The 11,334-nt window shown below is 44.0% G+C and overlaps 1 protein-coding gene and 1 long non-coding RNA gene across 5 annotated transcripts in view; one reads left to right on the top strand and one right to left on the bottom strand.

Moving 5' to 3' along the window:
• The window catches only part of CKLF (chemokine like factor), a 25,903-nt gene that overhangs the window by 6,874 nt on the left and 7,695 nt on the right, over nt 1-11,334 (top strand). The window contains exons 1-3 of one of the 4 annotated variants that reach the window (XM_047710199.1): nt 5,420-5,651; nt 5,898-6,158; nt 8,524-8,682. In XM_047710199.1, coding sequence (XP_047566155.1) covers nt 5,562-5,651; nt 5,898-6,158; nt 8,524-8,682 — 510 coding nt within the window. In that variant the 5' untranslated portion in view covers nt 5,420-5,561. Of the gene's footprint in view, nt 1-1,727; nt 1,824-4,905; nt 6,159-8,523; nt 8,683-11,334 lie in introns of those variants that run through there. The other 3 variants (XM_047710200.1, XM_047710196.1, XM_047710197.1) reach the window with 3 other exon arrangements.
• The window catches only part of LOC125088764 (uncharacterized), a 51,190-nt gene continuing 42,055 nt past the window's right edge, over nt 2,200-11,334 (bottom strand). Inside the window, exon 3 of the long non-coding RNA XR_007123783.1 lies at nt 2,200-2,368. This is a non-coding gene — a long non-coding RNA (uncharacterized LOC125088764). The remainder of the gene's footprint in view (nt 2,369-11,334) is intronic.

Raw genomic sequence — 11,334 nt, 5'->3', positions numbered from 1 at the left:
GTGGCTTCCCTTGAAGCAGAGGAAAATACCCAACACAGAAGAACATTAACCTAGGATAGCCTCAATGTTTCTTGCAAATGAGAAATTTTTTCTTCCTAGGTGCATCTAATCTTGCCTGTCTCCACTGAACCTCTTCCTATTTTTTTTTAAGATTTTATTTATTTATTTGACACAGAGAGTTCACAATTAGGCAGAGAGGCAGGCAGAAAGAGGGGGGGCGCGGGGAAGCAGGCTCCCTGCTGAGCAGAGAGCCCGATACGGGTCTCGATCCCAGGACCCTGAGATCATGACCTGAGCCAAAGGCAGAGGTTTAACCCACTGAGCCACCCAGGCACCCTCTCTTCCTATTTTTACTTTTATTTTTGAGAGACTGAGGGAGTATGAGTAGGGGGGTGGGGGCGGGTAGGAGGCAGAGGGAGAGAATCTGAAGCAGGACTCTGCACTGAGATGGAGCCCCATGTTGGGGCTCCATCTCAGTACCCTGAGATTGTGACCTGAACTGAAATCCAGAGTTAAACGTTCAACCAAGTCACCTACATGCTCCTCATTTTCTTTCTTTTTTCCTTTTTTTTTAAGATTTTATTTATTTATTTGACAGAGAGATCACTAGTAGGCAGAGAAGCAGGCAGAGAGAGGGGGCGGGGGGAGGCAGGCTCCCTGCTGAGCAGAGAGCCCGATGCGGGGCTCAATCCCAGGACCTGAGCTGAAGGCAGAGGCTTAACCAACTGAGCCACCCAGGCGCCCCCCCCCCCCCCATTTCTTTTTTAATAACCACATGTCTAAGTTACCAGGAATTTGAAGTCTGATATTTCTGTTAACAATATCTTCCTGCCTCCAGAGTTATCTGCAAACAGATATAAACCACTCCAGAATAAAGATGATTTACCTCTCTCACGTTATACAACCATTCATAATGTAAGCTGCAGCCCTTAAAGCCATTGTTCAGAAGGCAAATGTCCTGTTTCTAGAAATTATTAGATGAGCCACCTTGTCAGAAAATAATAGTATAATCAGTCAGCCTACATACAGATGTAGGAAAGTTTTTTTCCTGAAAATTATCATTTTCTGCCAAATGTGTGCAGCTTTTTATTAATTGCATTTTAGTAACATTATAAAGTTGTTTGATTTACAGTGTAAACTACTCCACATAGTCTGTTAGCATTCTGAATTTCCAGTGTACCACTCTATCATAAACCTTCCACATAATACATCCTGCATTCCCAACCAGATGTGTTCTCCCTCCAACTGTATTTAAATAGAAAAGAAATAAGCCTAAGTGCAAATGATTGGTATATCATAGTATCATAGATTAAGAGAAACACTAGGCATCACTGTAGACCAAACATAATATAGGTGTCTTCTTACTATGGCAGTTGGATTTAAAAAAAAAAAAAAAAAACAACTCACTAAATTTGTTTAATAAAATGGAACTTTCGGGCACCTGGGTGGCTCCGTTAGTTAAGCCACTGCCTTCGGCTCTGGTCATGATCCCAGAGTGCCAGGATCGAGTCCCACATCAGGCTCCAGCTCCACAGGGAGTCTGCTTCTCCCTCTGACCTTCTCCCCTCTCATGCTCTCTCTGTCTCTCTCTCAAATAAATAAATAAAATCCTTAAAAAGAATAAATAAAAATTTTTTAAATGGAACTTTCAAAATCTATAGGCAGCTGATTCTTTTTGTGTGTGTGTGATCTTCATATAAAGTTGACATTTCTATTCTGTGTTTTAGGATATCCTCAACTCAGTAATAGCAGCAATATTCTTGGTAATTATATCTGTGTTGGCACTGTTACCAGAAACCACAAGAGTTATAGCCCTTGGAGGGGTAAGTGGAGGTCTTTCTGATTTCTTGCTTTAGGTTTGATTGGTATTCAAACTTACTTGAAAAACAGATATAATAACAGGAATCTATACTATACTCATCCTTGTGTCTCCTAGGCCAGTATATGGTTCCTAGTGGCTTAATATTTCTTATGTGAGTACATGCCCTGATAAACCTGAAGGAATATGATTTCACCCTAAAACGGAAGTTAACTAAATAGTATTTCCCATATGTTCCACATCGATATGTAGAGCTGCACTAGACTGAGAAAAGTTACTGGAATCTGTTACACTTAGCTCTGAGAAACCTGATGGCAAGCAAAAGACCACGGATGAGTTTCATAGTGCTGGCTTTTAAGGAAAAGGATACAAACCATTTGTTAAGGTGAGACAGATGGCTCTGAGCTCAGTTATTCTTTGTCCAGACCTTTCTTCAGATGGAATATAATACAAGATGTCTCATGAAAAGGTTGTAGGAAACCTTATAAGAAAAGGATTTATTTTGAACGTTGCTTGAAGAGAAGCAAGCCAGTTTAATCAGAATTTATCCTGGAAGGCAAGCCAAAATAAATAAGAGTCAACAAATAATTGAGTTTTAGTGCCATCTGATATACTTCTGAGATTTTTTATAGGAGGCTCAGAATTGTTTGGCTTTTCTAGATTCTTAGCTAGAGATGTGAATACGAAAGACCTTTTTTTTTTTTTAAATCGGAAAGTTCTTAAATAAATCTCCCTCCTGCTTCCTTGTCTTTCCATAGTATGGGCTTCTTGGGAGAACTAACCATTTTCAGACAGCCATGTATGTCACAATCCATGGTTTTTCATCTCCTTACAAAGACCCAAGCAACTTCATGAGGGATGAGAATTATTCTAGAAATGAGATAATGCTGTAACAGCAATTTCCTCCAGTTATCTTTAAAGATAATCTTATCCTGTGGCTCAGTCAGTTAAGCATCCGACGCTTGGTTTTGGCTCAAGTCATGATCTCAGGGTCCTGGGGTGGAGTCCTCAGTCAGGCTCTGCACCCGGCAGAGAGTCGGCTCGAGAAGTCTCTTGGTCTCCCTCTACCCCACTCCTCTTAAAATAAATATTTTTTTAAACTTTTAAACAAACAAAAACGATAATCTTAACCCTCTTCTATGGAGAAAGAGGGACAAAGCATGGGACTTACAGTTGACCCTTGAATAACATCGGCTCCCCACACAGCTGAAACTTTTAGAACTCTGAGTTCCCACAAGCTTAACGACTAATAGCCTACTGTTGACAAGAAGCACCAAAAACATAAACAGTTAGCACATATTTTCTGTATCATATGTATTATATACTGTATCTTACAATAAAGTAAGCTAAAGAAAATGCTAAGAAAATCATGAGGAGAAAATATATTTACAATACTGTACTACTATATTCATCAGAAAAAAGTCCATATGTAAGTGGACCTATGCAGTTCAAACCCATGTTGTTCAAAAGTCACCTGGACCTTTATTCACTTACTCATTCATTCACTGACCCAGTGTTTACAAAGGCGCACTTCAGTAGATGCTGACAGAGTATAGAGTTGTGCTGTCCGATGCCATAGCCACTAGCTACATGCGGCTACTGAGCCCTGGAAGTGTAGCTGGTCGAATTGAGATGAGCTATACATGTAAAATACACGATGGATTTCAAAGACTTACCCCCCAAATGTATATTATTTCATAATAACTTTATTATATTGATGACATGTTAAAATTATACTTTGGATATACTAGGCTAAACAAAATATGTTGTTAAAATTAATTTCACTTATTTTTCCTTTTTTTTTTTAAGATTTTATTTATTTATTTGACAGAGAGAGACAGTGAGAGAGGGAACACAAGCAGGGGGAGTAGGAGAGGGAGAAGAAGGCTTCCCACTGAGCAGGGAGCCGAATGTGTGGCTTGATCCCAGGATGCTGGGATCATGACCTGAGCCGAAGGCAGACGCTTAATGACTGAGCCACTCAGGCGCCCCTTGTTTTTTCTTTTTAATGTGGCTATTAGAAAAAATTATGTGGCTTACATTGGTAACTCATATTCTGTTTCTTTTGGACAGCACTGGGCTAGAACATGAGCCTGCCCTATCCTCAAATTGCTTAGAGCCTAATACAGGGAAGAGAAATGTAAACAGCTGTATATAAGCTATGGACAGAGTACTTCAGGGCACAGAAAAGAGGAAGCAACTACCTCGCTCTGGCAGTGGAAATGCAGCTTGCCAGGAATAAAGGGGAGACGGGGGGGGGCGGGGGGCGGGGAGGGCGTGGTTCCAGGTAGAGAAACCAGCAACACGCAGAGTACCAGAGTCATGGAAGGGCAGGAAGTACTCAGTGTGGTCAGAAGCTAAAAAGCTGAGTTTGAGATTCAGCATGGAAAATGGGGTGGTGTCTAGAGCCAAGGGGTCAGACTTCCTGGCCATTGGATGGAACTGACCAAATAGCACACAAGGAATGGTATCCCTCTTTTCCAGCCCAGGTGCCAGCTCTCAAACAGCCATCACAGTACCTAAAGACCAAGTTCTAGTTTACTCCCTTTACCTTTTTTTTTTTCTCCCCCTGAGGCCTATTTAGAATCCCACCCTTTAAGCAGATGTAGCCCAGCCTTAAGAGTTCACTCTGGATCATCTTAACCACTCCAGTTCTCTAAAGTGCGTGTCACAGCTACTGTTGCATTGGTTTAATCTTGAGCTGCTGTTACCTTTGGCCCTCGAGCCAAGTCTGTAGGAAGAAAGGCAACTGAACATTGGGGTGGAAATGTTGATTGATAACTAGATACCTTCAGTAGGGCTTTAAATCATACATGCGGGAGCAAGTTAAGAGATCCAGACAAGTCTTTGTTTCAGAGCTCACACCCCTTCAATATTATTTCTGCTCACCTGAGTTACCTTTTCCCTTTTTTTAGGCAGGTATTGGGAAAACTTGGGCATGAGAATGAAATAATCTCTGAAGTCTCTTCCCCTTCCAGTATCAGGTGGAAGCAAGAGAGGAAGCCAGGGGGCAGACCACTTAAAACCTGTGAGTGACTGAGGTCCAGAACGTGGCCACAGCAGTGACAAAGTGTCTTCGTTTCCAGGTGTTTGGAATCCTGGCGGGAGTGTGCTGTCTTGCGGACGGGGTCCTTATTTACCGGAAGCTTCTATTTAATCCAAGTGGTCCTTATCAGAAACAGTCTATTCATGACAAAATATAAGTTTTGTAATTTTATATTACTCTTTAGTTGATGCTAAGTATTAAGTATATTAAATGTATTTATTCCTCCACATATTTCCTGCGATTGTTCTCATTTTAATCTCAATATGGGAACTGGAAGAAGAGATGTGGGAACTCTGTACCCAGCGCTCACCCATATCGTCATTTCCAACCCAGCACTGATCCTGATCTGATTGGGTTTGCCTCCTCCTGGGCCTGGGTGGCAGAGAAGAATGCACCCAGACCACCCTAAATGGGCTCCAGAGCCCCCTTCCTGGTTGGCTGGCAGCGCGGAGGGGTGGGCTTGCCGGGAAAATGAGTTCCCAGGCTAGGCAGTGGCATCGCATCCCAAATGGCGATGAAGGTGGCTAGAGGGCCTGGTTTGTCCGCGGGCACAGAGCTGGGTGCGCGTGAGGGCCCGGGAGGGAGGGGGCAGCAGCCGTTGGGGCACGCCGCTGGTTCCCAGGGGCCAGCCTGCCGGTGGCGGCAGGCTCCCAGCAGCAGGGCCTGCCTGACACAGCCAGGCCCCCGGGGCCCACCATGGATGCCAAAACCACCAGGACCCCCACAGGGAGCTTGCAACAGCAGCAGCGTCCCGCAGGTCCAGGGGCTGCCGCAGCTCCGGGGACACGCTCACGCTCAGCTCCCGCACGCCCAGTGTCTGCCCCAGCTCCGGGCACACCCTCACGCCCAGTGTCTGCCCCAGCTCCGGGCACACCCTCACGCCCAGTGTCTGCCCCAGCTCCGGGCACACCCTCACGCCCAGTGTCTGCCCCAGCTCCGGGGACACGCTCACGCTCAGCTCCTGCACGCCCAGCGGCTCCCGCACGCCCAGGGGCTGCCGCAGCTCCAGGAAAACCTGCACGCCCAGCGGCTCCCGCACGCCCAGGGGCTCCCGCACCTCCGGGGACACCCGCACGCTCAGGGCCCTCGGCGCAACCCAAGAACGTAGCACTGGGTGCGCCAAAAGTTGCAACATCAACACCCACCCAGCCACCGCAGGTGCCCAAGAGCGAAGCTGAGAAGGCCGCCATGCAAAAGCGTGCGGAAGGACGGGCCCTAGTCCCAGTCAAATTCAGGGACAGCTTCAAGCATTTTTTCTTCACGCCCACGGGAATGATGAAGGTCATAAGGCTGGTGAGCAGAGAAAGCTGGTGATGCAGGGTGGGTGCGGCCTTGGGGAATCTCAGGGGACGCCGCGTCTGGAAAACTTCCCTACTTCCTTTGCCAGCCAGTTTGCTCTGCCCCATCTTTCCTCCCTTCTCCCTTGCCCCTCCCCACACTCAACCCGGATTACTAAACCAGCGCTGGTTTTCCTGCCTTTGTATTTCTCAGGTTTTCCCTCACAAAGGGAATTAGGGAAGCAGAGAGAGGAAGAGCTGAAACGTATAAATTAACAAAACAAAAATAACAGAATTGACCAGAATTGATAAACCAATGGCTAGTATAATATGAAAAAAGACTGAAGAGAGAACATGTATTTAAAGTTAAGACACCAGACAGGGAAAATAATCACAAAGGATGAAGAAACTGAGAGGATCCCCAAGAGTACTTTACAAAACAAATAAACCTGACTACCTGAAAGAAACAGCTTATTTTCTAGGAAAATATAATTACCAAAACTGACCCCAGGATAGAGAAAAACCTAACCAGACCAACGTAAACACAGAAGAAAGTAAGAACTAATCAAATGAGTATCTTTCGAAAATATATAAGGGACAGTCTTTTTTACACATTAACTCTTTCAATCTTAAATGGGATGTAATTCTGATACGATTGAAACTCCTTCAAAGAATGGAGAAATAAGAAGCCCTTCTGAATTATTTCTTCAAAGTAGTATAACACTGATATCAAAACCTGACCAATGGGACGCCTGGGTGGCTCAGTTGGTTAAGCAGCTGCCTTCGGCTCAGGTCATGATCCCAGCGTCCTGGGATCGAGTCCCGCATCGGGCTCCTTGCTCGTCGGGGAACCTGCTTCTCCCTCTGCCTCTGCCTGCCATTCTGTCTGCCTGTGCTCGCTCTCTCTCCCTCGCTCTGACAAATAAATAAATAAAATCTTAAAAAAAAAAAAAAAAAAAAACCTGACCAAGTCAGACAAAATAGAAATCTCACTTGTATCAAATCAACAAGTATTAACATATTAGCAGAAAATATTCAGTACTTTTAAAAAATACACTATGACGATGCAATATTAGGACTCTATTAAACTAACCAACATTTTAGGTTAAAAGAACAACAAATTAGGAGATTATGTCAGATAAGGAAAAGAACACATTTGACAAAGTTCAACATTCATTTCTGATTGCAAAAAAAAAAAAAATCCATAAAATAGGAATACATATTTTACTGACATTATAAAGATAAACCCAAAAGTCAGGACCATATATAATGAAGCATCAGAAGTATTCCCATTAAATGAGGAACAAAGAGGATGCCCTCATCAATACTGTATTCAGTATTTTTCTGGAACTGCTCATCACAATGAGGAAAAATAAATAACAGTTGAAAAGATTAGGAAAATTTATCATTTTTTCAGCTGACATTGCTGTATGTCCAAAAAACTCAAAATCAACTGGGAAACAAGATAATCCCTACTAACTTACTAGCAGAAATGAACAAACAAGCATTTAAAATAGAAGAAAATATTTCTCTTTATAACAACAATCAAAATAGTAAAACATCTATGCCTAAATGAAATAAATTTGAAAGACCTACATCAAGAAAACTTGAAAAACTTAGATAACTAAAGTAACTGGAAAGACATACTTTGTTCTTGAGTAGTAAAAGTGAATTGTTTAATCTTTCAAAATTAGAAGTTAGATGAAATCCCAATTAAACTACCAACAGGCTTAGCTTGGGGAGCTTTACCAAGACAAACACGGGAGACACAAACAATGTGAGGATTACCACTGAAAGGGGGACTAGGTCAGACAATAATATAAAATAAATTGCCTGTAATTTCAAAAGTACTAGAGAAGAAATCAGCACCTCAATGGAAGGGCATATTCTCAAAAGAGACCCAAATATACCTGGGAATTTAGTACATGAGAAAGGCTGGATTTCCGATGAGCAGGGAAAATACTGGTGTTTCCCAACAAATGATGTTGGGATAACCAGCAACTGTTTGGAAAGAAAGAAAACTGGAGCTCTACCTCTTTCTATCAAAATCAGTATATATTTATTCTACTTGTATATACTTCTTTCCAGTATGAAATATACCCGGTGAACAGTGGTGACTTTCCAGGAGATGGACTAGGGTTGGGTTGAGCAAGAAGAAAGAAACTGGAGTTATTTTTCATTCTTCTCTACCTAATTGCACTTTTATTATTTCCTTATTATTTTATTTCTGGAAATACGAGACATTTTACAAATAAAATATAGGTACAAAGCGATACAGGCAAGTGCAATATCACCAGATTTACTTTCTAACAGTTGATGGGTTTGCTTTGCTGTTCACTAGCCCATGTGCATTAAAACACGTCCTGTTTCTTCTATTGCAGGGTCTTCTCATAGGAGCACTAGTTTCTTTCATCATTGCGAAAGCCCATGAGCCGTACATAGCCATCACAGTTCTGGAAATCTGCATCGTTCTTTTTTTTATTCTAATATATATGCTAACCCTTCACCACTTGCTGATTAATTTAGATTGGTCCTTACTTGTAAGTGTTCGTTTTCATAATTCAAATATAAGCTTGGGCCTCAGTCCTAGAGTACAGTCTCTCCTCAAGGGAAAACAAAAGAGCTAATCTCTCTGGACAAGAACAAAACTGAGCTGTGACGGGGTGCTGCCCTCGTCTCAGGGGAGAAACTAGCCTAACAACCCAGAGAGATCCCTTAGACACCTCTGTCCACAGCACCACCAACACACACCTGCTTCCTTCTCACTGGGGCACTGAACAGTGGTACCTCGCAGCCTGTCCTAAAGAAAATTTCAATTAGGTATATGCAGTACGTAAACACGCTTCTCATCTACTGTTTGTAAAACAGCACATGCTTTTACTTTCCAACAGCAGCTACTCTAACATTATAAACATTTCCCCCTTTTGTAAGCAAGAGTCGGCACGGCAGAGTTGTCCAAAATGGTCACCCACACCCTGAAAGATTGCAGGAATCAATCTCTTCTTGGGTACTAAGGGCCCATACTCCCAAAGGGGTGCCACATGGCAGAATAGTCAAGAAAAGAACATTGCATTGCCTTCTTCAGTAACTTACTCCAGAACTTCCTATTCTTTACCAACTGAAAAATTCCTGAGGTTAATCCCTCAGGTCTCAGATAAATCCTATTTATTATGGGGCCTGAGGTTCTGTGTCCTTGCAGAATGGAGAAGAACTACTGTTCTGTCCAGATACAGACGTGGCCCACTTCCTGGCCCTGGCATCTTCCTAGTGTGTGAACATTAGCCTCCGTTTCCCCATCCGGGAAATTCAGCAAAGGAAAAGGGTGATCATAATAACTACCTCATAGGGTTCCTGGAACATTTAAATGTGTTTAAAGCAAACACCACAATGCTCAGCACAAAGCAAAAGCAAACATTCATTTACAAAGTGTCCATCAGACCCCATAAAGTAGTGAGCCGGATTTTACCATTTTCTCTTGCACTGCGAACAATCCTAACTCAAGAGGTCAGGCCTCTCCCCCATCCCACGTCCTTGCAGTACCTTTTTCTAACCTTAAGATAGGATTGTTTGGCATTGAGCTAAAACTCAAAATCACATTTTTGAAGCATGTGAGGCATTTTCTGAAAAAGCTACTGAGCTCTCTTTGCCCCACAGAGTGCAGAACAACAGGAAGCAGACACAACAAAATGTGAGCAAGTCTAAACGGACACATGAAAGACCCTCTTCGTTGTGGAGAGCTAGAAGGATAAAGAGGGTTCTGAAGGGAAACCAAAATCTCTGCCCTTGGAGATTTTTGAGAAAATCTTCATTTTGAGCACACAGCATGTGCCAGATACTTCTTCATACGTGTTACCTCATTTAATCCTCACAACAATCTAGTGGGGTTGTAGTTTAGCAGATGAGAAGACGTGATGAAAGGTGAAGTTGCCCGTGGCCATGGGCCGTCACTTGGAAACTCAGACCAGGCTTTAGCCCAGGCTCTTTCCAGACTTTTTGCCTTATTACCTTACAATGGTTTCTCTGTCTTCATTCTCCCCTCATTGTTATCCTCCTTGGATTTTCTAAATTTTATGTTCTCTATATCTTCTCCTGTTTTCTCATGGTTTCCTTAAAATATGAAGCTAGAGGTGAGATTATCTTGGAGGGCGGGTACAGGTCCTTAGGGCGGGTGACTGAGGGCTTCACAGCACCAAGGTCAGCTGCGGTCAGAGGGACTGGAGCCCTCAGAGGAAAGAAAGGTCTGCTGCCATAAAGCTGGGGAGCTGGAGGGAACCTTAAGACACAATACTTTATGTAGGGATGAGGGAGAAGATCTAGGAAGTGGGGGCTCCTAAATGAACCAGGAAGGTCCTATGAGAAGAACTGTTCTCACAGGGTCATAGATGGCTCACGACAGCGTTTGTAGAATCGCAGGCCTTCGGTCAACTCTGATAAAGCCGGGCCCCCTTTAACTTGGGTCCCAGGCCTACCTCTATCCTTGGGTCAGAGCATCCTCTTTCCTTTGGGTGACTCTGGGAGCCCTGAAGCATGATTCACATGGACATGCCTGGTGCTGGTGAGCTCCCAGCAGCTCCATGGTTGGGGTGCCGTGAAGGCTGCTCCGTTATTCAGAGGCACAACGGACTGGCGGTCCACACCAAGCCGCCACATACTCACCAACACAGCCGGTCAGGTGGTGTGCGTGATCTAAGGGACTTGGAAGGTTTTTTAAAAGACCCATCAAAACAGGATTCAAAACTGTGTTCTCCTATCCGGTCCCTTCCTTTCTAGTCTTCCTCTTTCCGTAAGGTGAAGGCCGTGTGCCTACGAGATTGTTCAGAAGGGTAGTAACCACTGCGTGGTACCACAGAGGCCTCGGCACGGAACACAGTGTGCTGGTTTAGGGAGAGTTTGTGTGCCTAGGAGAGGACTACTGGTCACTTCAGAGCAGGAGGACTTGGAGACGTGGAGGTGTCAAGCTGCAGAAATCCCCTGGGACCTGATGGAACTGGGGTAAGCCAAGAGATCCCAGGCCTGTTCCATAGCGTCCCTATTTCAGGGCTCTGTGCAGGCTCGAGGGCCCACCCACACACTGGAGGCATCCAGCGTGTGCAGACCCTCTCTCCTGGCAAGATGGTTTGGTTTCCCCAAGGCTGAGCAGCATGGGTAGTTCAGTGGTAGAATTCTCGCCTGCCCCCAAGGCAGAGCATTAG

This window comes from Lutra lutra, chromosome 17 (genome assembly GCF_902655055.1).
Source record: "Lutra lutra chromosome 17, mLutLut1.2, whole genome shotgun sequence".
In the NCBI taxonomy this organism is placed as follows: Eukaryota; Metazoa; Chordata; class Mammalia; order Carnivora; family Mustelidae; genus Lutra; species Lutra lutra.
This window is presented reverse-complemented; position numbering and strand designations above follow the sequence as displayed.